The sequence below is a fragment of the Brassica napus genome, chromosome A1, assembly GCF_020379485.1.
Source record: "Brassica napus cultivar Da-Ae chromosome A1, Da-Ae, whole genome shotgun sequence".
Taxonomy (NCBI): Eukaryota; Viridiplantae; Streptophyta; class Magnoliopsida; order Brassicales; family Brassicaceae; genus Brassica; species Brassica napus.
This window is the reverse complement of record NC_063434.1, coordinates 9,689,929-9,715,017: the sequence shown is the minus strand read 5'-3', so window position 1 is coordinate 9,715,017 and position 25,089 is coordinate 9,689,929. Positions and strand designations below refer to the sequence as shown.

The following is a 25,089-nucleotide window of genomic DNA, read 5'->3' as shown; positions in this document are numbered from 1 at the left end:
TATCATACAAACTAAACTCTAAAATATGAAATAAAAATGAATAGATCATTTATTATTTTAAATGGTTGGTTTTATTTACGAACAATTGTGAATGTTTAATATTAAAAAAGTACTTAAGATGTGGATAAAAAAGTATTTAAATGTGGTGTAAGCACTTGCAATCGAAATAAATATATAAAAAATAATAGAAAACTATGAAAACAAAAATACAAAGGATGAAGTAGGGAAAATGCTATAGTTATAACTGTAAAGAAAGATACGATAAGAGTAGACGTGTCAAACATCAAATAAATTGTACATTGAGAGGGAAATAAAAACAAGATTAGACATGCCAAACAAAATAATAAAGAGAAAATTACACTTAGAGACATTTTTTTACTTATCAATTACATGGAGTCATTTCCCACATAAGACACACTTTCATCTTATTCTTTGTCTATTATACCTTCCAACTTAACTTTCTAAAGCTAACTTATATATTTCAACTAAACAATGTACGTGACTGACTTCTAACTTTTTTGACAGATTTATGGGTTTTTCGTTTTATTACAGATTTATCTGAAAAAAAATTCTTAAAAGACACGAACCAACTATTGTATTTCTCTATATAATTATAAATTGTTCTTCTTTCATTAATTGTCTTCATCTGTATCTCTTTTTTTCGGTCAAATCATCTGTATCTCTTCTTATAATTATAAATTGTTCTTCTTTCATCAATCGTCTTCATATCATTTTCTTTCTAAAAATCAAATCAAACTCAGAGAAAAAAAATCAATAGCTTTCCAACGCCTCCTCTCTCTCCACTAGATCTCTCTACGGCGGCCTTTCTCACCGTCACGTCAACCGTCAATCCTCCTTCACTGTTCATCACTCTGTCAAATCTAAGTCCGTTAACCTCGTCATGGCAGTTCACACGGCGGAGCCATCCAGAAACACCGTTTCACTCAAAGACTCTGTTTCTTCTCATGGTGCATTGAAATGGATGTCGGAGAGCTGGAAATTGAAAAAGAACTCGTCCACAAGAAGTTGCCCACGAAACTTTTTGTAGGATTAATAACCTTGTATATACTTCTTTCTGTTTTAAATCAGAGACAAGACAGCGAACTATATGATTGGAAAAAGTTGTAAAAACAAGTCTTATTGCACATTGTCTTTCAACAATCTTTATTCAAGATTATTGGGTCCACGAAACTCGTACAACTTCATTTGTCCACAACACTTTTGTCTATATCCACACACATATATCTTCATATTGTGTAAGCCTCTACGTAGTCACATGAACAAGTTTATGTAATTCGCTCTTATGCTGTTACATTCACATGATGTCCAGATGAGGAAATACGTCTATGTCGGTTCTCAATTTCCTGTAGTCAGCCAATATGAGCTCCAGCAATATGCCCCTCTCAGCAGTGATCAGAACATACCGTCCGCAGCACCTATCCTTGATTCCTCACCACTTCACATTTTGTCTGACCACTGCTCGTCGCCCAACCACATAACCCCCATCTACACATCGCCCGAACACACACTTCACAACAACTCCACTCCTGACCACACAACTCCACATCTCTCTTGTACACACACCTAGACTTGGAAAAATTTCATCAATATATGTTTTGTTGTATCAAGAACTATTTCATCAGTGTTAAGTTGTTTTGAGCATGTTGTCATAAATGATTATTTGTTGATCTTCTCTTTTAAAGAAACTATATCACTGTGTGTCTTTATTTTCAATGTTATTTCCTGGTCAGAGGTTAGGTGGACGGATGATGTGTGGTCAGGAGTGGAGTTGTTGCATAGTGTGTGTTCGGGCGATGTGTGGATGGGGGTTATGTGGTTGGGTGACGAGCAGTGGTCAGACAAATTGTGAAGTGGTGAGGAATCAAAGATAGGTGCACACACCTAGACTTGGAAAATTTTCATCAATATATGTTTTGTTGTATCAAGAATTACTTCATCAATGTTAAGCTGTTTTGAGCATGTTGTCATAAATGATTATTTGTTGTTCTTCTCTTTTAAAAGAACTATATCAGTGTGTGTCTTTATTTTCAATGTTATTGTTCTAAATGGTTAGTTGTTTTAGTAGATCATGGTCATCACCTATACGAATCAACGTACACTTCCACATACACACCATCCATAACTAGCACCGTCCATAACTCATTCTTTCAAACTGCACATACACTTCCACATACACACCATTCATAACTAGCACTGTCCATCACTCATTCTTTTCAACTGCACTGTCACAATACATTCTTTCAAATTGCATTGTCGTCACAATACATTATCTCAAATTGCATTGTCCACAATACATTGTCCATGATAGTGTGTCCACTTAAATCAGTTTTATATTTTATAAAAATTAAAATATGAATATGTTAAAATTGCACCATCCACAACACATTGTCCACAACACATTGTCCACAACACAATGTCCACAATGATGTGTCCACTTAATTCAATTTTAAATTTTATAAAAAGTAAAATATCAAAATTAATATATACATATGGATCTCAAAACATAGAAGAAAAAAAAATATAATTTACTACATATATTATATATTAAATTTACATATCATAATACGAGATAATAACAAAGAAAAACTATTGAGCGAAACTAAAATACTTAAAAAAATAAAGTCAAATTAAATATCTTTTTGTTTCCTTATTCTCGTCTATAACCCATTCTCTTAACATTTATCTATCTACAAACCTATATCCACATCCATGGATTTGTCCTCAGCCATTAAATCTTAAGACTAAAACTGATAAGTGTTTCTCAGTCATTAGATCTTGTAACTAAAAGCTAATCCAACGTCCCAAAAGAATCCCATAAACCCATACCTACTTTTAATTTCGAAACTTTTTCATTTATTACAATCCGAAAGTAATTTGGTTTCTTTACGGTTGATTCTTTAAAGGAGACATTCTCTTTCTATCACAAGTGTAAGGTCTTTTTGGTCCAGATTAATACAGCTGTCCCAACATTATGTCCTACTACCACAATGTATCTTCTACTGCAAACGAAAGTCATAAAGTGTCCTTTAATGTTAACTTCTCAATAATAAAAGAATTTTTTACTCTTGGCACACTTTTTATCTTTCAAATTGCACAAAAAAACACTTTTTGTTGGAACAACATTTCCTCTTTGTGCAATGTCATTTATGTCCCTAAACTAACTACATTCTTTTCTAATCATATATCTTCTAACTAAAATGTCTTTTTTCAACTATTATCAATTAAAAATAATTAAAAAAAAAGAAATGTATAAACCAGTTTTATACTTCTCGAAAACTAACATATACTATCTCTCCAACTTTATTTCAAAGTTCAGATTTGCTTTCCCAAATTTCTCAAACACCAATTTCTAACTCTAATCTCCTCGAACCCTCTTCTTCTTCATCCTCAGTTTCTCGTATAACACCAAGAATCGGTTGCTCCGCCGATTATGAATCTGTAATCTCATCTCCATCTTTTCATTTCTTTTCCATGAGTTTGGTTGTTCAATTTTCTGATATTCTTCGACGATTATTCTCGCCTCTTTCTCACTATTTCAAAGCATGGCAAAATCAAAGTAAAAAACTGGTGCTGTATGGCCGCAATTTCGCAAAGAGGAAACTGGAAGAACTTTTGGATACAAGACAAAGTTTAGGGTAAAGAACGGGGTAAATACAGTGGTGGTGGCGGATAATAGAAATTTACATGGTGAATCTGTATTTGGAGAGAGATTGGTATCATTCCAAGATATAATTGAGATTAGGGCTTGAAAGATGGTGATTTGCATAGGTTTGAAAGTCGGTGATTTGGAATTGGAAAATGGTTCTGAGGTATGCTGGTAAAACTCATGGGCAGAACTCACAGCCATCCACATCCACATGTTTTCTGTTTATTTTTGTCCACAACCCCGACGTCTACACTCGTCTGTCCACAATACTTTTGTCTATATTCACACACATATATCTTCATCTTGTGTGTGCCTCTTTCATCTAACTTCTTTGTAACATTTTTAGTTCTTGGATAACATTTTAATTGTTGTGTATGTTTCTTTCATCTTATTTCTTTGTAACATTTTTAGTTCTTGGACAACATTTTTCGTCCACAATTTTTATATCCATGTATTTTTATATAATTTTAAAAATATATAAAATATATATATGAAAATATATCTTAAAATATCAAGAAAAAGAAATTACAATTTATTGTAACAATTATATTTTATGTGTATCTTAAAATCTGAGAAAATAAAAATAAAATAGGAAATGAAATCTAATAACACTTTGGTCCCCACTAACTAGACATAATTAAAAAAAAAAACTCTAATAAGCTTCATATTTCGGTTCTACCAGTGAAGGATAATTTGGTCCGAAATTTATCAAATCATGAAAAAAGTGTCCTTCCAACAACATGTACCTTAAACTGTTAAGAAGTGCAAAATGTGTCCCATAATGAAACACTTATGTGTTGATTCGAATCCGTGAAGAGCAGGATTTTACCAGGGGCAACTTTACCAACTAATCTACCATAGTCAGCTATTCCAATGGTTTTTAAATAATATAGCCCCCGAACCTAACACTGTAGATCCGCCCCTGCTGGTAACTGATTTTGGCCTTTAACCGTTCTATCCTCAACACCCACTGCTGCATTCTCTAGCTTGCATCTCCGCTCCTTATTTGCTACAATACATGGATGCCTCGTTTAATCCATATTTGGCTGAGTCGTCAGACGCATGCCTCATTGGCACATTGGAGACCTTACCATCTGTATGATCAAATATGAAACCCTTGATCATTCTTCGATCAATATTCTTTATATGCATGATGCATCAATCTGTTTAGACTTCTGTTACTTCAAGTCTTCAACGAGAGGCTAGTGATGGTAATGATACTACCAACAACAACATATTTAGCATTGTTGTTGTAACTCAATGTGTAAAGAAGTAGGCACTTGAGAAATCAAACTCATGGCCCATACCTAAGCCCAGTCCACAATTCAAAATCTTTGTATTCAGATATTCTCTACAACTACAATAATGATCGCATGCATCGTAAAGATAAAACTTTCTCTAAAAGAGAAAATGGAACCAGATGCAGATATAAATAGACTTTACATTATTCTCATATACATGCTAAATGGAAGTATATGATTCGATTGTTAGACATATATCCTCAAGAATGAACATTACTTCTTCTGAGATTGGTGTTTGAATCCGATTCTTTTGTCACAATCTATAGCTCTCTAAACGCGTAATAAACTCGTAGTACCAAATGTTTGTTTCCTTTACCAAAAGGATATAAGATTTTCAAATCCCAAAAAAAAAAAAATTAAACACGTCGGTGGGGATACAAGAAGAAAGTATCTTCTTTTAACGAAGACTGACACGAGATTCAATTTTTAAACACGTATTACCATAGACGTTACATCTCCCCTATCTAAAAGACAAAAAGCTTCACTTCACTTTCCTTTAGCCTATTCCTATTTCTATATATCCATAGTCTCACACACACAATCCCATTTGTCTCATAACCATGGAGTTTCCAAGAACCAAAAGCCTTTGTTTCTTCTTCTTCTTCTCCACGGCCCTCCTCTCTTTCTCAACCATCTCCGACGCACGGAGGTTCGGAGTCGGAGGTAGCGGCGCGTGGGTTCCAAATCCCCCGGAAGATTATGGATCTTGGGCTGGAAAAAGCCGTTTCCTAGTACACGACACTCTCTGTAAACTATTCTTTCTTACTTGTCATGGAGTAGTTACTTTTGGTGGAGTTTTTGTCCGAGACTCAGTTTGATTATTTTTCTTGCAGATTTTAACTACGCCAAGGGAGCTGACTCTGTTCTAGAGGTCAGCAAAGCTGACTACGACGGATGTAACACCAAGAACCCGATCAAGAAAGCTGACGACGGAAACTCTGAGATCTCGCTTGATCGTTCTGGTCCGTTTTACTTCATCAGCGGTAATGAAGATAACTGTAAGAAGGGCCAAAAGCTTGCCGTCGTTGTCTTGTCTGTCAGAACTTCGACTCCGCCTCCTCAAGCCTCCACGCCGGGAAACTCTCCGCCAGGTTCAATGCCACCTAAGTCTTCTTCTTCCCCTGTTTCTCCGGCTACTTCTCCACCAGCGCCTATGCCACCTAAATCATCCTCCCCTGTTTCTCCCTCCTCTGCGCCGGTGACTTCTCCGCCGGGATCCATGTCACCTAAGTCCTCATCCCCTGTTTCTCCGTCCTCTGCTCCGGTGACTTCTCCGCCGGGATCTATGTCACCTGAGTCTTCTTCCCCTGTTTCTCCGATGACTTCTCCTCCATCACCTCCGTCCTCTGCTCCGGGTTCTTCACCGTCGGGATCAATGGCACCAACATCTTCTTCCGCCGGCTCTCCGTCTCTGGCTCCGGAAGGATCTCCTTCCTCTATTGCTTCTTCGCCGTCGGGGATGGGTCCCTCAGGTTCTGATATGGGTCCGTCTGGAGATGGACCGTCAAGCTCCGGTGATATCAATGCGCCGGCGGAAGCTCCAGGCTCGAAAAAATCCTCTGCGAATGGCATGGCCGTTATGTCGGTAACTACAGTTTTAAGTCTGGTCTTAACCATATTTGTGTCAGCTTAATAACACTTGAAGGCTAGAGATTCATGTCGGAATTGATTTTCTCTATTCTATTGTTCTAGCTTCATTCTAGTCTCTGCTTCTTCTTTTGTTAATTGGTTATGTCAGAATAGTTTGATAATTTGGATTGTTGTAATAAATAATAGACACGATGTTGTGCTAAACATGATCATTCTAGTTACACAAACACATGATAAATTCTAATTAAGAGTGTATTAGTATTTTGTGTTGTGTGATACATACTCATAACGTTCACATGTGACTGAGTTTATAAGGTTAGGGATAAAGGTGATCGTTTCTAGCTCCGGTTTGTAACTAACGACGTTAAATGCATTGGAGAACAAAGTGGTGGTGCAGTTAGAGCATCATTATCCCAAAGACCCATTTAGGGTCTCTTATTTTTTTTTAATACTTTTAAGTAGTAAAAGTGAATTAAGAGACTTAGTTAAGAGACTTGAACATTTATACGCTCCAATGCAAGTCTCTTAATGAAGGTTTCTTAAAAATTAAAACTATTTTCATTGAAACTTAAATGTACTTTAAAACCAAGTTTTTTTTATCAAACTACTTTCATTGAAATATAGAAGAGTTCAACTCCATCAATGGAGGATACAATATAGCTACAAAAAGCCAAACAAACCAAAGCATAGACCAATAAACTGGACAAACAAATAAGAAAGCTTAACCATCTTCAAAACAATGTTCCCTATAACAATTTCACTAATAACAAATCCAAGGAGATAGCAAGTAAAGTTAACCTTATTAAGTGTAACACACTTTGCAACCTTCACCATATAATCATAGAATTCCTAACTAACAATCAGATCTAAGCCACGAGTCCATAAGGTTCCTGCCAAATATGAGCTCAGTCCGAGCTCATTTTCCCAACCAAACAAGACGATCCATCAACATACCACTCTGTTTCACAATGTACCAAACCTGTTCAGAAATACATGAATAACTAATAAACTAACCGTCCACTTTTCGATCACACCGTTGAATTCTGAGTCTGCAGTGTCCCCTACATCTGTACAAAGTTTCAGTCAGATCAGCATACAAATGAACCTCCCACGCTCTCTTGAATTTGCTGCAACAGAACAGTTGAACCTCCCAGATTTGAGCTGCTACTTCTGATGCTTGCGTAGGAAGCAAGGCACACCACAACGAAGTCGTTACTCCAATGACAGAGACGTCAGTTTCTATGGCTTCCCTGCCACGTCCTCTATTAAGAGAAACTCCATATGTGATCTCCCAAACTCATATCTGATCCGGATCTCTTTTTCGAAACCCCATCTCAAACTGTGTACTTCTTCTCCACCTTTGTTTCCTTCTTCTCTAGTTCACCTTTCTCCATCTCACGTTCTTCTCCTTTTTCTCTTTAACTTCTTTCTCTTTTATCGGCTGCTAGCCTCGTTTTAATCTTTTATTCAATTGGATTTAAATAAGATTTTAGATTTAAGTCTACGATCAGATGAGAGTTTTGAAACCTGTGTGCGAAGAAGACGCGGCGGAGGAAAACGTGAGGTTGACGAGAAGTGAGTCTCTGAGTCGGCTGATGGCGTCGGAGTCGTCGCGGAGAGGTCATCGTCGGAGTCGCCGGTTGATGGAGTCAGAGTCGTCGCTGATGGGTCATCGTGGAGGAGAGATCAGCAGATGGAGTCGGAGTCGCCGAGGAGACACAAAAGAAAGAGAGAGAATGCTTTGGTAGAGAGAGAAAGGGATGAGATAATGACACGTGTTCACAAAACCCGTCTCTTGTGTGGCTTAATTAAGCGACGTCTCTTCTTTAATTAGCCAATTTTTCTTTTCTTTTAAATCTGAAAACATTGAATACGGGCTTTAAGAGCCCGCGATAATGGTGCTCTTAGGTGATTTGTCTTTAGAAAAGTGGTAAGAGTTGAATGCGTTCTATTTCGACTATGTATTTAGGTTGCCTGGATATCAAGTTGGACCGTACGAAATCTTTTTACAATCACATTAAAGGCTAAACGTAATTAATTGATTTACCTACCAAAGCCCACGTAAGGGAAAGGCTACAGTGACTTTATCTTTTTTGTTTGATACTTTTTTTATTTATGTCAATATCACACATGCAGGAGAAGTTCTTTTTATTTCCCACTTTGTTTTCTTTTATAATCTTGTCAAGATACTCACAAGTCTTGTTTCGTTATTTATTTTTGTGTGCGGTATTTTTATTGTTCAATTTAAAATGGGAAGGCATATTTCTTCGCACTGTCGGCATTAGAAACCTGTGGAGTATGGACCTACACTGATTTTGCATTTAGTGCCATATCTTAGATTAGTCGAAGAGATTCGGTGCGTCTTGAACGCATATAAAATTTTACATTTATCCGAAGAGAACGAAAGTAGAGTTATTGTGGTGGATGAGGCCAAAGCATCTAAAGACGATAGCTAAGTTGCGAGGCCATTAGAGGGTATACGTGACAAGTAGCAATTGTATCATCACGAGTATAAGGCCCCATCCCCATGACACATGCACGTGGCGTACGCAACGAGTCGTCCAAGTGTTAACATTGGACACAAGTGACCACTACTGAGACGCAAATGTCTCTGTCTAAGACCCACCAAAAAGCACCAAGTTCCCTCTCAAACGTTTTTCCAATCAGGCAAACCAAAAAAAATCATGGAGCACAATGATAAAAAAAAATGAGTATACGAGCTACGAGACGGGTCGTTGCGGTTCCGGTTGTGGTGTGATATCCTGATGATCGTGATGGTCCTGCTGCTCCTGGGGATGGGGAAGGTACGAGGGAAGCTATTGTCACCGTGAAAGAAGGTGTTAATTTTTACTTTTTCATAAAATAATAATTCTTTTCACGATTGATGTTATATATTTTATATGTGACATCATATAACTAATCGCATAAGTATCTGAATTTTTTTAGATTAATATACATCATAAATGAATCTGGATCAAATTGGGTAATATATACTTTTGGTTATTTAGTTATTTTTAGTTTGGATTCAAAATACATGAACCAAATCTGTTAGTATGCTTACTTTTGGTAAAAATATCCGAATATGTTTTAGATACATTAGTTTTTGGATATTTTTTGGTCTCTATACTTCAAAACCGAATTCATACGAACTTGGAGGATTCGACGAAAAATCTACTCGAAAATTTATAATAACCGAATGAAGCTTCATTTAAAAAAAAAATAATGTCCAAAAAAAATAACTCGTACCTGAACGTGTAGCCGAATATATATAAAACTCTTTGTTAACCATTTTGAAAATTTATCACAGATTGATCAATTTTATTCAAACATGTCGAATTATTATGGTTAATATGTAAATAAATGTTGTCAAAATATTATATTCCCTCTGTTCCCGAAAGTAAGATATTTTAGATTTTTTACTTATTCCACAAAGATAGATTTTCTATATATTTAAGGTACTTTTTATACTTTTAAAAAACATTAAATGAAAATATTTGAATTGATTAAATTCATTGGTGAAAAGTTATTGGAAAGTGTATAATAAAATAAAATAAAAATTAAATTATAAATATTTATTGAATTTTTAATAAGCGTCAACACTTTAGAAAATCTTAATTTCGGAAACAAAGTGAATAGTAAAAATAATTAATGAAATAGTTAAAAAAATGAGAAATAAATGTAAAAGATATGATAAAACACTTCAAAATAGATAAGTTAAGTTTTATAATTTTGTAATAAATAAAGTCGGATTATTTAGACACATAGTAAATGAAGTGTTTTTGTTGTATTAGGCTTTTGGTTTGACTTTTGTAAACTATGGAAAGCTTGACGATAGGACACATAAGCTTTATTGTGAAAGCCACCGAGTTTCCTAACAAATCCCTCTGTTACTTTCTGATATTAATGGCATGTTTTGTTTTGTTTTTGTCAAATAAAGCGGTTAAATTTTAAATATACTAAAAACTCTATTAATTAATAATGTTGAAACTAATATATTTTATTGATTTATACAGTTATTAGTTTATAACAAGTTTTCTTTTTAATTTTTAAAATTTGTTTTTCTATTTTTACTTATAAAATACGAAAATAGTTTATTTTAGTGTATATATATTAATTAAATTTTGGAAATTAGACTTTTATATTATTTCACTATATTATTTGGTATGTATTTTCATATTTTATAAATTCAAATGTGGTTTTCAATATAATTTACTAAATACTATCCAAATATATTGAAAATTTAAGATTTGATACATCATTAATTAAATTATTTGGTCTATATTTTGACGATAATCAATCATATTATTTTGATCATAATCAATCATATTATAATCAATCAACTTTAATATAATCATATAAAAATATAAGTAAAAATTATATAAAATCTAAGTAAAAAAATATTTTTAAATGTGAAATTCTATTAACAATTAATTTTAGTAAATTATGATTGACTAATCTTTAATAATTACTAATGCAGTTGAATTAGTTACATTGCTATTAACATGAAAGGAATCCATTCAAATTGTAATTGTTGATTTATAACTTTATTAAGTTTGTATACTCTTGTTGATGGTTAGAACCGGTTATCAAACACTGTAATATGACACATTTATACATTGATCAAGATAAGGCACGGTCAATAACTTAACCATTTCCGAAAACAAATTCGTGTTGATTTTTTTTTTTTTTTTTTTTTGACGTCGAAAGTCATTCTATTACTCAAGCTAGAGGTGGTCTAGGTAACCAGACCGGAATAGAACAACCAATAAAAAGTAACTCCCTATGGAAGGATCTCGCAGTTTTAGCTAAAAAGTCTGAAGTCTGATTGCGCGCTCTTGGAACATGAATGATACTGAATTCCGTGTTGATTACTAGGATGATTAATTAGCTTATTATACTGTTTTTTTTTTTGTAGCTAGTGAACATAACAGGTACTAAGATAAAACAATTGTGGATTAGAGGTTAAAATAATCAATTTTATTTCTATGCCGTTAATGGGCCTGAAATCGAGAACAAATCAGGAGCCCGAAACAGAAATCCCGACTAGTCTATGTCACCAAAACATTTTCCTTCTCCTCAATTAAACAGTGTGTCCTTTTAAGCTCACAAAAACGACATGCATTGTTCTTTCCCGCCACAATAGAAAGTCCCTCAAACAATCAAAGAGCCTCGCCGACTGCGAGCATCTTCTCTCATCTTCCCTCTCTGGCGATGGTGGCCAAGCGGAACAGTAAGAAGCTACGTCCTTCGAAGATCTCAGATCCAGACACCTTATTCCGTTCTCTCGCTTCATCTATTGCTTCCGCCGCTCAGGTACTATGTCTCGAATCAATCTCCTTTTTAAATCGTTGCTGTCAATATGAAATGATTGTTCAATTTCGCTGGCCTCTCGAAAATTCGCCGGGAATCTCGTCGATTTTGAGTAGTTTTGGTAAACTCTGTCGAGAAAGTTTTGAACTTTAGGGATTTAGGAAATAACAATCTGAGCCCCCTTTTGGATTATCAGGTTTCTAAGCAGCCAATCTTGAAACATCTGTTGTGTATTCTGGGTAAGCTGTCATCAACTCAACTGATAAACTGGGATAGTGGCAACGTTGCTTCGCGTTATTGGAATCTCAAATCCAGTGGAGAATCTGTCAGTTTCGTTGATGTTTGTAGCCTCTCCGATGTGCTGTTCACGGAGCTTGATAGGAGTTTCGAAATCCTGTTAAGAAAAGAGACTTGTTACACGTTTGCAAGTGGAGAGGAAAGTATTGAATTGGCCATACTGTACTTAAGATGCTGTATGAAGATCATCACTTTACTTTTGCCTGGACACGATATGGCTCTGGAGAATGCGAAAACACTTCTCTCAATCCTCAGTGGTTTGATTTCCGCAACGTATGAGGGTACTTCTTCTTCTGACGAGACCCGCCGTACGTTTCTTTGTACAGGGCTTGAGGTAAAATCTTGATGAATCTGTTGATCATTTTGTTTGTGGCTTTTTTTTTAGAATTATACTATTGGCAAGTGCTTCTAAGTTGAATCATTAAGACAGTGTTATGTTTACTAGCTCTTTTTGATTTGTCCAGGTTTTCATCGATGAGGTTTTGGTGAATAAGTCAATCAGGGATCTGCTTTTCCGTGTAGATCCTGCATTCTCCTCATGTATACTGTTCAGCAAGCATGACATGGCCGGTGTGTTGGAAATGGTTTCTGCTCACTTTATCTTATCAGTGTCTGATGAGAAACTAAATGAGATGTATGTTGAGAGATTATACTGGAAGCAAGTTAGTCCGGTTAAAACTCCTCAGTTAACCATGAGTGCTGCTACGTCCTTGCTGCTAGACCCCGTGATGTTCTCTGCACCAAGAATGATTCACGCCTATGTGGTTTTATTGGTCTCTGATGCCATCGGTATTTGTTGTGTTAAGGGTTTAGACCTTCAGCTTTTTGATAGATGCATTGATGCATTTGATAAGTCTGTTGTTCTGTACACACGGTACACGTGTAAGGATGAGAATGAGCCATCTGAGAAGTTTGGTGTTTCGACGAGTAGTTCTCGGATGAGAACGACTCATCTTCTTTTGCCCTCAACGCTGGAGAAAGTTAACGAGGCTACACTGAAGCTACAGGACTCATGGGGCTCATATCACAGTAGTAATGGCAAGAGAGAAAACGATGAGCTGGTAGCGTGTTCTGTAGCATACGCAAAGGAAACCATAAGTGTATTCGATAGCTCCTATTCAGAAAATACGTTGTCACAGATCTTATCAGTTCTTGGTTGCGTGATACTTAGAGCTAGTTCTGATGATGTCATGGACTCCGTGTTGCAAAAGTACAGCGCATCTAGTGTCGAAGATCTATATCTGCTTGCATCAATACTAAAGCTGATGAGCTGTTCGACATTGCAAGTCATCCGGGTTCTCCAGCATCGATCTAAAGACGTTGGAGATGTTCGATCTTGCAAGGAATACAAATCCATGATGGATGTTGTTCAACGTTTTGAAAAGTTCAGCGTTCACTTACCCGGTCAAAGTTTCCTCCACTATAGAATGGAATCTCATCCTCATGTACATTTGAAATCTAAGTGGATGCTTATGCATTTTTCTGGCTTATTGTCCGTAAGCTTTGCACTTAAGCTTGACTTCCTAATGAAGGGCTCTGTTTTTGGAATGGTGGTATCTCTGTATCTATTTATCCTAGAAGGGGGCGACATGGAAGCACTTGGGCACTCAGAAAGTCCGTCACCTTCCATACCATCCAAAGACTTGGAAGCTTCTGGTGAAGCTGAAGAGGTAACAACTAATAACTCTTTGCACAAAACTCTAAATTTCTGCGCTTTTTTTTAATGAATCAGTGGTTATATGGTACAGACTGGAGTAGATAGGAAACTGAGCGAGGCAATTGCGTTGAAGTTCCAAAAAACCCGAACTTTGTACTTGGGGTAGGTACCGAAAAACTTCTTTTTAAACTTTCATGGGGTTGATAACCACATTTATAAGATCGCTTACGGGACTACACGTAACCTCCGTGATTGTGCAGGAAGCTGTCTGGAGCTAAAGATGCAGAGAATGGTTCGGATTCAGGAGTTGGTGTGGAAGAGAAAAGCTGCAATGGGGAGAAATATCTGTGGTTATTGGGCGAAAAAGGCGACATGAAAAGCAGCGACGTGGAGGACCTGGCAGATTTTATAGTGTGTGAGCCCGGGAAGGATTATAGCGATTGGATAAAAGGGAGAGAACGGTTTCGGAGTCAAAAGTGGAAGTGTGGGAAGGCTGCTCTCCGAAGGTGGAACAAGAAGCAAAAGGCTTGGAGAGAGAACAAAAGGAAATAATGTCTGAAAAAGTAAGGCTAGTGTAATCTTTCGTAGTCAAAAGAGTTGTATTATATTACATTTTCAGACTTACTAGTAACGACACTTATGTAGAAATGTGGTTTTCTAGCACTATAAAATAAAATGTAACAAAAACTGTTTTCTTTCTTCATTAAAGCCTCAACAACAGATGAGAGAGAAGAACAAAATGAGAAAGTAAAAGTCCTTCTAAAGGGACGAGAGTCTCTGCTTGTATGTAAATGAGGCATAAGCTTTAGTCTCATCCTCAAAAGAAAGCTTTAAAAGGTCCCAAACTACAACAACGCAGCCTCGCTTGATCACTACGTTTGATCTAGAGAGCGTAGTAGTAATCCAAGACAAGAAGCATCAGTACCACAAGAGCAGTTGGAGCAGCCCATACCCAGTAATTAATCGACTTCTTACGCTTGAGGATTGCTCTTGGGAGTGTTTCTGGTCCTCCTCTACTGCGGATTCTGTTCCTTATTGGTTTCTCCTTTAAGACTTTTTCCTTCTGTAGTTTCTCCTCCACTTGAGCTTCAGTCTCCTCCTTCTCAGCATCAGAAACTTCTGGAACTTCGGCCTCGGCATCAAAGTTCTTCTTGGCTTTCTTCTCTCGCTCCTGCAACACACAAAGAGATGGAGAACTATTAGAATGGAAAGAGAGTACGCAAAGAGAAAAGAGCAAAGAGAAAAGAGCAAAGAGAAAGAACAGTAATTGCCTTTTTCTCTCTCTTGTCAGCTTCCATTTGAGCTCTTTTCGCAGCTTTAGCGGCGGCTTTCTCTGCCTGCTTCTTTTTCCTTTCCATGGCTAGCTTGGCTTTAGCAATCTCCTCTTGCTTTCTCATCTCTCTCATCGTTGCTTCATCAATCTTTTTCTCTTCTTCTTTCTGCGGCTTTCCAAGACCATATAATTCATCTTCATCATCAACAACAACAGCATTCTTTACCTTCAATGCATTTTTAGCTTTCTCCGTCTTCTGAGCAACATGAGCAGCATCTGATTCAGGTGCAGAAACTGGTTCCTCCTCTGGCTGCTGCTTTACCTTAGTGTTGTGGTCACGAAATCCATGGTTCAACCAGAGTCTCACCAAACCGTCCAAACCGGCCATCTAGGAGGTACCAGCGACCGAGGTTCAGTCCAAGGCGTATATCTCTACAACCAGAAGGACTTTCAACATGAAACCAATTTTATTGGATTGTATACTCAAGAAGGAGTCCATCCCAATTGGAATCGAGCCAAAATATTCACGGAGCAAGAAGTTATGAATTTTACAAGTCAAAAGTTTCCCAGCCCGTCCATCTGCGAGTACCCGACTTTAGAAGGAGATTCCAGCCCAAGGAAGAAGCGGCCTGAAGCAAAGCCCATCATTGGAGTCAAGAGGAGTTTCTCATCTTTCCAGAAAGCCCAATATCAAGAGAAATGGCCACGGAATTATGAAGTTATGATCCAATCTCCAAAACCGGTCAAACCAGTTCTACACTTGCCTCAATTGGAAGCTAACCAGTTCAATCAGCTTCAAACCAGACATTGGCGACCAGGAGATATATCTATGCATTCAGGAAGTCTATCCAATGGTCCAGAAGAGTCAGACAAGTTCATTCCATGCACCAGCCCACATAGGATCAGGAGGATCCTCATTAACCCCAACTTGCCTTATTTGGAGCTTCTTGCCATCCAGCTCCAACAGCTCTTTTTCCTTCAGATTAGGCACGACCTCAGCACCCTCCAAACCATCAAGAAGGTTCCCAGGAAGCTTAGTTATCCCCTCAAACCGTCCAGATACAAGGAGAACACCATCTACATTCATTTGGCAAAGATTTTCATCATAAAGCCTCCAACGGCTAGTTTTCATGGAGCCATCAATTCCTTTGCTTCCAAGTTTATTATTTCGACTTTATTAGTTTCCTTATGTCATTTTATGACTGTTAGAGAGTCCCAGTAGTCGAGCCTATAAAGCTCAAGTTGTTTCTTCATTGTAAATCACCCTTGAACTTTTATGAATGAAAATACAGTTTTTCTAGTTTTGTCAAAACTATTGTTCTAAGTCTTTTGAGTGTGTGAGAAACAGCTCCCGAGCAACCAGGCTTATCAAAGATCCCTTCCATAGATCTTTGTGGTGTCTATCAATCCATTTCGTCCATCCCAACCACTGGCCAAGCTTGAGAGAGTTACACAACCAGCAAGCAAAGCTCCATCTCATTCCACTTCAACCATCCTTTGATCAAGCTGAGAGTGTTACACAACCAGCAGCTTGATTCCATCCTATCCTTTGTTTATTTATCTTGTTTTATTATCATTATCATCATCATCTCATTAGTTTTCATAATTGTTTCTGTTTGCATTATAAAACTCTAAAAACTCATAAAAATCGGTTCTCTTGTTCTCAGGTTGAAACCTTGGTTCCACCATTCAACCAATTCGTGGGTTACCCCCCCTGTGCCTACAACATTTTGGTATCAGAGCTCAAGCTCCTGAATCAGGTCACTCTATCCTTGCATCATTCATATTTGTTTGCATTTGTTTTTCATCATAAACCGAAAATCCATAAAAACTGTTTCTTTGTTTCAAGTTGTATTTCTGCATTTGTTTTGTGTTCTTGCTGTTCATCCTGCTAAGAGCCACGAAAAAGAAAAGAAAAAGTTTTGTTTGATTCATTTAAAATCGAAAATCCCAAAAGAAAAGTGTTTGCATTCATTAGTTTCCATAAAAGAAAATCCCATAAAAAGTGTTGTTTTGAATTTGATTTCTTTTCATTTGCATCCATATATTTAAAAGCCAAAAGAAATCATCCTAGTTATTGTTTCATATCATATTAGTTGGTTCATTTCGTGTTTGCATTGAGAAAACCAAAAGAAAAAATTATTTTAGCATAGTTTATTTCATTTCGGTTCATAACTGTAATTGTTTCGGTTTAATTTTAATTAGCTTGTTTTTTTTTTGGTTCTTATTTTGATTCGACCAGGATTTTTTTTCATATCTTCACTTGATCTTTGAGAGTGTTTTCAGGAAGCCATGGTAGGAAAAACACACGGCCAAAGTCAGATGGCCAAACAGAACCAACAGTTGACAGCTTTGCAAGAGATCAATGATCGGATTGCTCAGTTGAGGAAAAGAAACAAGGCACGAGTCCAACGTCCACAGCAAGGAGAAAGGAGATTTGGAGATGCACCCGAGGCTGTCTATGTCGAGCCCAAGCCACCAGATCCTTCAAGGATCAATCAACATCCAACTTCTCAAACCCATACACATCATGTTGCTAATTCTCGGTTTGATCATAAATCTTTTGCTGATAAAATTGAACTCTTTACATTTTCAGGAGGAAGAAGCTACCTATTTTGGGAGAGGAACCTTGATGAATGGTTTCACTACAACAACATTCTGAAAGAAGAGAGACTGTCTTATGCCATTGATCAACTAAGAGGTAATGCCTTTAAATGGTGGGTACAAGAAGAAGATGATAGATGGTTTTACAAGGAGCCAGCTATCAAAACGTGGAGAGATCTTAAGGAAGTCATGAGGGATGAATTTTCACCAGAACTCACAAGTTCTAAGATCCGAAAGATATACCCAAGGAGGTATCTAACTCATGTTTCCAAAGAAAAGCCAGAACCTGTTATTGTCCAAGTAAAGGCTAAGGTAAGTCCTATACTTGATAAATCAGTTAATGAATCATCTACCACTTGTATGAGTCACTTGTCTTTGTCCAAGAATGTTAAGACAGATCCTGAGGTCCAGAAAGAGACGAACTCAACATCCTTGTTGAGATCAAAAGTTGTCCATGATTTAAGTCCAAGAGACAAGGAGATTTTAAACACAAATAAAGAAGAGCCAACAAGCCAAGGTAAGTCTTCTAACTCTGAAAATTTAAAAGATCAGACATGTTATAGATGTCATAAAAGAGGACACTTTGCTGTAGTTTGTCCAAGTAAACAAGCATTGATAGAAGCATCACTAGAAAAGAAAACTGATTTATCTATGAAGAGTGATAGTTTTATTCAATCTGATTTATTAGCTCAAAATTCTTGTATGATGTACTTGTCTTTGTCAAAGGGTGATGTAACAGGAACTAAGGAGCATGAATTCAAAGGAGAGGAGCCACCAGGCGCCACACCTGTGATGGACCATAAGATGGTTCAAGACACAATGCAGTCCATGTTGTTTAAAGAAGCAAAACCGATCCTAAGAGTATCCCACCAAGGTAAGTGTCTAACACCAACTTTGGATACTAGTACTGACGTGTGTGTTCTTGGTGCAGGGAGAATAAATGAAAGCTATAAGCTTATTGAAGTCCCAAAGAAAGAACCAGACCATAAGCTCAGCCATGAATTCACTCCCAAGTGGAAACCAAAATCTGAACAATCTATTGTTCAAGTTCCAAAACCTATGGTAAGATTCATTTTAGATCAGCATGTTCTTAATATTTCCATGAAAGATATAATGCACTTGCTTTTTGTCCAGAGTGTTGAGATTATTTCAGGTTGCCAAGAAGAAAGCTTCAAAGAAATCCCACCGGATAATCTTATGTTGCTAGGAGAATCAACTCCAAAGAAGATCAGAAACGTGGCCACCCAAACTTTAAAGGACCATCCACTCCAGAAGAGATGTAATGGCCATGACCATAGCAGAGGCGTGATCCTTTCACATCTTCTCAAAGAAGAGCCACCAGATGCACCATGCATCACCAAACCGAAATTATACCAAGGTAAGGTTCTAAACTCTCAAAAGAGAATGAAATCTGACTTGCTCTATCTTGATGCAGGTTATATAGTTTCGAGGTCGAAACCTTGTCAAGAGGGAGGGGATGTTGTGGTCACGAAATCCATGGTTCAACCAGAGTCTCACCAAACCGTCCAAACCGGCCATCTAGGAGGTACCAGCGACCGAGGTTCAGTCCAAGGCGTATATCTCTACAACCAGAAGGACTTTCAACATGAAACCAATTTTATTGGATTGTATACTCAAGAAGGAGTCCATCCCAATTGGAATCGAGCCAAAATATTCACGGAGCAAGAAGTTATGAATTTTACAAGTCAGAAGTTTCCCAGCCCGTCCATCTGCGAGTACCCGACTTTAGAAGGAGATTCCAGCCCAAGGAAGAAGCGGCCTGAAGCAAAGCCCATCATTGGAGTCAAGAGGAGTTTCTCATCTTTCCAGAAAGCCCAATATCAAGAGAAATGGCCACGGAATCAATACTATTAAAACAGGAACATGCCCAATTGATATTAGTTGAGTCCAATTTAAAATTTTAATGATACATGCTTTTTAATGTAACTGCATATATATTGTGGATGTAACCACCACTTATCTTGCCTAATTATCGGCTGCTACTATTTTATAACTGCACCCATATATTTTATTTAATCAAACAAAAACAGAAATTTGGTAAAGATGCGGGATAACTAATAACGTATCTATAATTATATTTTTATTACAGTTAATACCCCCGTAACACACATTGATAACTATAAAGCTACCCGCATTTTTTAAATGTGTTAAACCCAATATGACATTGATAACTATGCGTTTACGTGCTCAATAGTAACATCAACCATAATATAACATTATAACTGGTTCTTTTTGTAACATTATAACATTATAACTATGCGTTTACGTGCTCAATAGTAACATCAACCATAATATAACATTATAACATGGACATGTTCATATTTGATTACAAATAGAATATGAAATCATACTCACTCATGTGAAAGTTAATATTACGGCGTCTTCAACCATAATATTATTGGGTTTTTTTATGACTACAAAATATCAATATACGTAGTTTAGCTTACAAAAAATATATATATATATATACGTAGTCCATATTTTATAACTACGTATCACTACGAAACATCATTCTTTCTTTTGCTAATAAATATAAATACTACATTTTATGAGTTACAATTGTTAAAAACAATCTCGAGGTCCCAATAAAAATATAATAAAAATGTGCTATTTATATTTGATTTACTAAAGACTTACATACGTATACAAAAAAATGATGGGGACATGGAGCTAAACCACAAATATGTTTATAAAACAAAACAAAGATCAGAATTATAAATGGATACAGTTAAATGAGAAAATATATATAATAATTTTTCCAAAAAAAAACAATATATACTTTTTAGTTTTGATCACCATTTTCTTCATTAAAATTAAACGATATAGTAAAAGCATTATCAAAATTAAAAAAATTACAAATCATATAGTTTATTTAAATTATGTACCATTAAAAATATATCAAAAGTTGAATCATTTTAAAACAAATATAATCAGATTTATATGGATTTTATCCGGTCAACCAGTGTCGGATTGCGAGTTAGTAACAGACTTTATGATTTTTACGGATTTATCTGGTTTTTAAATATTGAATTTTAACTAAATCTGAACCATAATATATATGGGTCACCGAATTTACCGGTTCGACCGCGGATCTAGATCAAATACAAAAACATTGGTAAAAACTATGAAAACCCCTCCAAATATATATTATTGATTTAGTCTAAAATATACCGAGTAAATCTTATATCTCATCAATTCAACAAATTTAATTCTTATAAAATGAATAAGAAATATAAAATGATATTGTGAAATAAGAATATACGTACAAAATCTCAAATAATAAATTGATAAATTATATAATTTTAAATAAAAAATATACACGCCCTTTTAAAGGGCGGGTCAGAATCTAGTTATGAAGTTATGATCCAATCTCCAAAACCGGTCAAACCAGTTCTACACTTGCCTCAATTGGAAGCTAACCAGTTCAATCAGCTTCAAACCAGACATTGGCGACCAGGAGATATATCTATGCATTCAGGAAGTCTATCCAATGGTCCAGAAGAGTCAGACAAGTTCATTCCATGCACCAGCCCACATAGGATCAGGAGGATCCTCATTAACCCCAACTTGCCTTATTTGGAGCTTCTTGCCATCCAGCTCCAACAGCTCTTTTTCCTTCAGATTAGGCACGACCTCAGCACCCTCCAAACCATCAAGAAGGTTCCCAGGAAGCTTAGTTATCCCCTCAAACCGTCCAGATACAAGGAGAACACCATCTACATTCATTTGGCAAAGATTTTCATCATAAAGCCTCCAACGGCTAGTTTTCATGGAGCCATCAATTCCTTTGCTTCCAAGTTTATTATTTCGACTTTATTAGTTTCCTTATGTCATTTTATGACTGTTAGAGAGTCCCAGTAGTCGAGCCTATAAAGCTCAAGTTGTTTCTTCATTGTAAATCACCCTTGAACTTTTATGAATGAAAATACAGTTTTTCTAGTTTTGTCAAAACTATTGTTCTAAGTCTTTTGAGTGTGTGAGAAACAGCTCCCGAGCAACCAGGCTTATCAAAGATCCCTTCCATAGATCTTTGTGGTGTCTATCAATCCATTTCGTCCATCCCAACCACTGGCCAAGCTTGAGAGAGTTACACAACCAGCAAGCAAAGCTCCATCTCATTCCACTTCAACCATCCTTTGATCAAGCTGAGAGTGTTACACAACCAGCAGCTTGATTCCATCCTATCCTTTGTTTATTTATCTTGTTTTATTATCATTATCATCATCATCTCATTAGTTTTCATAATTGTTTCTGTTTGCATTATAAAACTCTAAAAACTCATAAAAATCGGTTCTCTTGTTCTCAGGTTGAAACCTTGGTTCCACCATTCAACCAATTCGTGGGTTACCCCCCTGTGCCTACAACACTTAGCTTTAGGGACCTTTGCTACTGGTGGTGCCTCTGGAGTAACCAGAGCCTTCTCCTCAGGGTTCCTCATCCTGCCATCTCGGCTCAGCTGCCTAGCATCAAGCGACGCCAAGATTCTCTTCTCATAATCTTCTCTGAAATTCTTCTTACTGCACCAGAGGGACACGAATCTCTCAACCTCGGCATTGGCGAGGGCCTCAAGCTCGTCTATGTTCTTTTGTGCAGCCAAGTCTCTAGCTTTGCTCAACACATTACGGCCTTGGTAAAACCCTGAATTTTATATCAACAAAAAAAAAATCAGTTTTGCACAAATCATGTGATGAAACATGCGCAAAAGTAATCGTCTTTGTACCGTCTCATCACGTTGCTTCCTAATCTCACGAATGTTTGAATAAACTTTGTCCCTCTTTTCACTCACAGTCTTCAGCTCATTCTCCAAGACCTGAATCTCATCTTTGGTTGCTTTCACCTTCTCACTCAGCTGATTAATCCTCGCTGAAACTGCTTGCCTCTCCTTCTTCACTCCGTCCAAGCCAGCACCCATTAACTACACAAAAAAGCATCACATATAAAAACAATTTCAACAGTCTTAAAACTGGCGAGAAGCTAAGAGCACACGACCACTAGCTACTCTTTACCTTAACTTGACCTTGGATATCATCTTTCTGACCCATAGATTCTTTGATTTTGGCTCTCACAGCCTCGTTAGCAATGACCTTATCTCTTGTTCCTTCAAGCATCCTAATCTCTTTGAGAAGCTGCTTCTCCTCCGTTAATGGAATGCTTTCGTGTTGAATCCGATATTGGTAGCTGTATATCTACATCTCCCACAAACACCAACCAAATGAGAAAAAAAGGGTAAAATAAAAAACGTCTCATGAGTAAATGAGTGAACACAAAGATTGTTGTTTACCATATTGTTCAGCTCTTCTTCTGAAGAACATATAGCAGGTCCACGTCCACTACCACCATCATTGCCCCTTAGCTTTCCCAATGCTTGCTGCAACGGTTCCATCTCCTTTCTTTTCTCATCAAACTTGGCGTTGAACCCCTGACGCTCGGTCTTCAACGGGTCCAACAGGTCGAATAACTCTGATCTCTCCGCCTATGCATCAAAAAGAAACTTCCACATCATTCAAAATCACCAAAAAGGTCAACGCTTACACACCGATTCTTACCCTCTTAGCTTTCAACTGGTCGAAAACTGCAGCACGGGCCTTGTTGAACTTCTCAAGCTCCTTCTCAGCTAAGTCAAGCTTAGCTTTGATCTTGGGGTCGTCGAAATGACGGTGCTTGACAAAGTAGAAAGAGTGGATCTGCTTCTCAGCAGGCCACTCTTCTGCTGCATCTTTAGGTACATCAGAGATCAACACATTGTTCTCTAGGGATTTCTTTGGCGGTTCACCGAGTGAACCAAACTTGATGGAGACTTTATCTCCTTTACCTTGGTCCATTTTCCCGTTCGTGTCTTCGAAAGGAGCCGGAACAACCTCAAATCCACCGGAGTGTAGAACCTCAACTCCCATCTTCTCAGGTGAAAAAAAAACACAGACGATCATTACATCAGTGAATGTAAAGGATCGAAAACTAGCAAAGGATTCAACTTTAATGATCTATGGCGAAATGATCACGATCCGTTATTCATACACTGATCATTCTCGTCATCGAATGCATGTTCAGACAACATCAGTACCACACAAAAAAAAAGAACTTTCGAACAGCTGATTCAAAATATCAATACAGAACAGGAAAAGATCAAACCTTTTTAACGGAAGTCAAAGTAGCAAGAGATCAGAGACGATCAAATCATTTTAAAGTAAAAGGGTCGCTCTAACTTTTTTTTTCCTGCGCATGGATTTTGTTGAGCTAAATCGAAACCTTTGGGTAAGATCTTTCCTAAGCGTTCCTAAGAAGGCTAAACTAGCTTTAGAGATTCACCTAGTCTCGTTGAGAAGCTTTGTTGAGTTCAGAACTGATCCTGCCAACTTCAATGCCAAATCAAGTCAGATAGGACTTCTTCTTGGTGTTGCCCAAAGTCCTGGAGCTTCTCACCAAAAGCTCTTGCCGGGCAACAGTCCAACCGCTTCTTATTGGTGTATCAACGTCGATTTCGACTATCAATTGTTCTCGCGAACAATCGCTTTAGGGATTAAGGTAAAACTTCTTCATGGAGTTCTTCATCTTGCTGAGCTTGATTCGCCTCTTATAGGCTCTATCTTTCTATGTTTTATAATGCTTTCTACTTTCGTTGTACTGTCGAGCATGCCTCCGGAATTATTTGCTTTAGTTGTAAACGTTCTTGCTCTTTGAACTCTTTAATATAAGTTTCGTGTTACAAAAAAAAAGGGTAAGATCTTTCAAATCTAAATATATATTAGATTATTAGGAAAATACCTGAAATTGCCTCTCAATTTTTTTATTTATCAAATTGCCTCTCTCATTTGAGTCAGATATTTTTTTTTTCACTGAAGTGGTAGTAATAAATAACTATATTTACTCTGGCATCTACTGAAATTTATTTAAAACTTTTATTCCATTATCTACTCGTAAATCCTCCTATACATTAAAAGAGAAGTCAATTTAGTGATTTCTGCTGATATGACATTAATATAGAGCTTCTCAGAAAAATTGTTATAATTCTATTGGTCGATTTTTTTGAATTTTATTTTTTATTTATTTTAATCAATCGCTTATGTAGACAAGCCCAAAACTATTGTCGAATTCGTTAAGCCCATATATAGCTAGGGGATAATAATTATCGATTTAGTTTAGCCTTGGGCAAGATTTAGAACTAAGACAAATATTAAAAACTTTCCTTATTATTCAAACAGTAAACTTGCGCATGTTGATATTATATTAATTACATTTGCTAAGAAAATATTTTAATGTTTCTAATTAGTAGGGGTGGGCGTTCGGGTACCCGTTCGGGTTCGGATCGGGTATTTTGGATTTTTGAGTATTTCGGTATAGAGGTGTAGAACCCGTTCGGGTATTTCTATAC

The 25,089-nt window shown here is 36.8% G+C and overlaps 3 protein-coding genes and 1 long non-coding RNA gene across 5 annotated transcripts; 2 read left to right on the top strand and 2 right to left on the bottom strand.

The window, feature by feature from the left end:
• The first annotated feature begins 5,439 nt into the window (after positions 1–5,439).
• Positions 5,440–6,819, top strand: LOC106445972 (early nodulin-like protein 2). Its single transcript, XM_013887640.3, has 2 exons — positions 5,440–5,715; positions 5,802–6,819. The coding sequence occupies exons 1-2, from the start codon at positions 5,529–5,531 to the stop codon at positions 6,599–6,601; spliced, it is 987 nt and encodes a 328-aa protein (XP_013743094.2). The 5' UTR covers positions 5,440–5,528; the 3' UTR covers positions 6,602–6,819.
• Positions 6,820–7,258: 439 nt separating this feature from the next.
• Positions 7,259–10,988, bottom strand: LOC125579154. Its single transcript, XR_007317158.1, has 2 exons — positions 8,086–10,988; positions 7,259–8,018 (listed from the first exon to the last, which is right to left on the bottom strand). It is a non-coding gene; the product is annotated as an uncharacterized LOC125579154 (long non-coding RNA).
• Positions 10,989–11,249: 261 nt separating this feature from the next.
• Positions 11,250–14,525, top strand: BNAA01G16520D. Its single transcript, XM_013887610.3, has 5 exons — positions 11,250–11,871; positions 12,065–12,499; positions 12,630–13,835; positions 13,914–13,984; positions 14,083–14,525. The coding sequence occupies exons 1-5, from the start codon at positions 11,770–11,772 to the stop codon at positions 14,372–14,374; spliced, it is 2,106 nt and encodes a 701-aa protein (XP_013743064.1). The 5' UTR covers positions 11,250–11,769; the 3' UTR covers positions 14,375–14,525.
• Positions 14,403–24,427, bottom strand: LOC106360627 (proton pump-interactor 1-like). 2 transcript variants are annotated; one of them, XM_048742813.1, is made up of 8 exons: positions 23,850–24,427; positions 23,267–23,614; positions 23,002–23,193; positions 22,727–22,906; positions 22,441–22,635; positions 22,088–22,365; positions 15,094–15,418; positions 14,403–14,993 (listed from the first exon to the last, which is right to left on the bottom strand). In XM_048742813.1, exons 2-8 carry the CDS (start codon positions 23,612–23,614, stop codon positions 14,706–14,708), a joined length of 1,806 nt encoding a protein of 601 aa, XP_048598770.1. In that variant the 5' UTR covers positions 23,850–24,427; the 3' UTR covers positions 14,403–14,705. The 2 variants fall into 2 exon arrangements, with proteins under 2 accessions (XP_048598770.1, XP_048598774.1); XM_048742817.1 differs by having other exon boundaries at positions 24,027–24,427.
• Between the last annotated feature and the right edge of the window lie 662 nt (positions 24,428–25,089).

What these genes read in the sequence shown, in the direction of transcription:
- LOC106445972 (XM_013887640.3), top strand. Translation starts at nt 5,529, where the DNA reads ATGGAGTTTCCAAGAACCAAAAGCCTTTGTTTCTTCTTCTTCTTCTCC. An exon ending in CCTAGTACACGACACTCTCT is followed by an intron (nt 5,716 to 5,801) that starts GTAAACTATTCT and finishes TTTTTCTTGCAG; the next exon opens with ATTTTAACTACGCCAAGGGA.
- BNAA01G16520D (XM_013887610.3), top strand. Translation starts at nt 11,770, where the DNA reads ATGGTGGCCAAGCGGAACAGTAAGAAGCTACGTCCTTCGAAGATCTCA. An exon ending in CTATTGCTTCCGCCGCTCAG is followed by an intron (nt 11,872 to 12,064) that starts GTACTATGTCTC and finishes TTGGATTATCAG; the next exon opens with GTTTCTAAGCAGCCAATCTT. An exon ending in CTTCTGGTGAAGCTGAAGAG is followed by an intron (nt 13,836 to 13,913) that starts GTAACAACTAAT and finishes TATATGGTACAG; the next exon opens with ACTGGAGTAGATAGGAAACT.
- LOC106360627 (XM_048742813.1), bottom strand. Translation starts at nt 23,614, where the DNA reads ATGGGAGTTGAGGTTCTACACTCCGGTGGATTTGAGGTTGTTCCGGCT. An exon ending in ACCAGTTGAAAGCTAAGAGG is followed by an intron (nt 23,194 to 23,266) that starts GTAAGAATCGGT and finishes TTTGATGCATAG; the next exon opens with GCGGAGAGATCAGAGTTATT. An exon ending in CTGACAAGAGAGAGAAAAAG is followed by an intron (nt 14,994 to 15,093) that starts GCAATTACTGTT and finishes TGTGTGTTGCAG; the next exon opens with GAGCGAGAGAAGAAAGCCAA.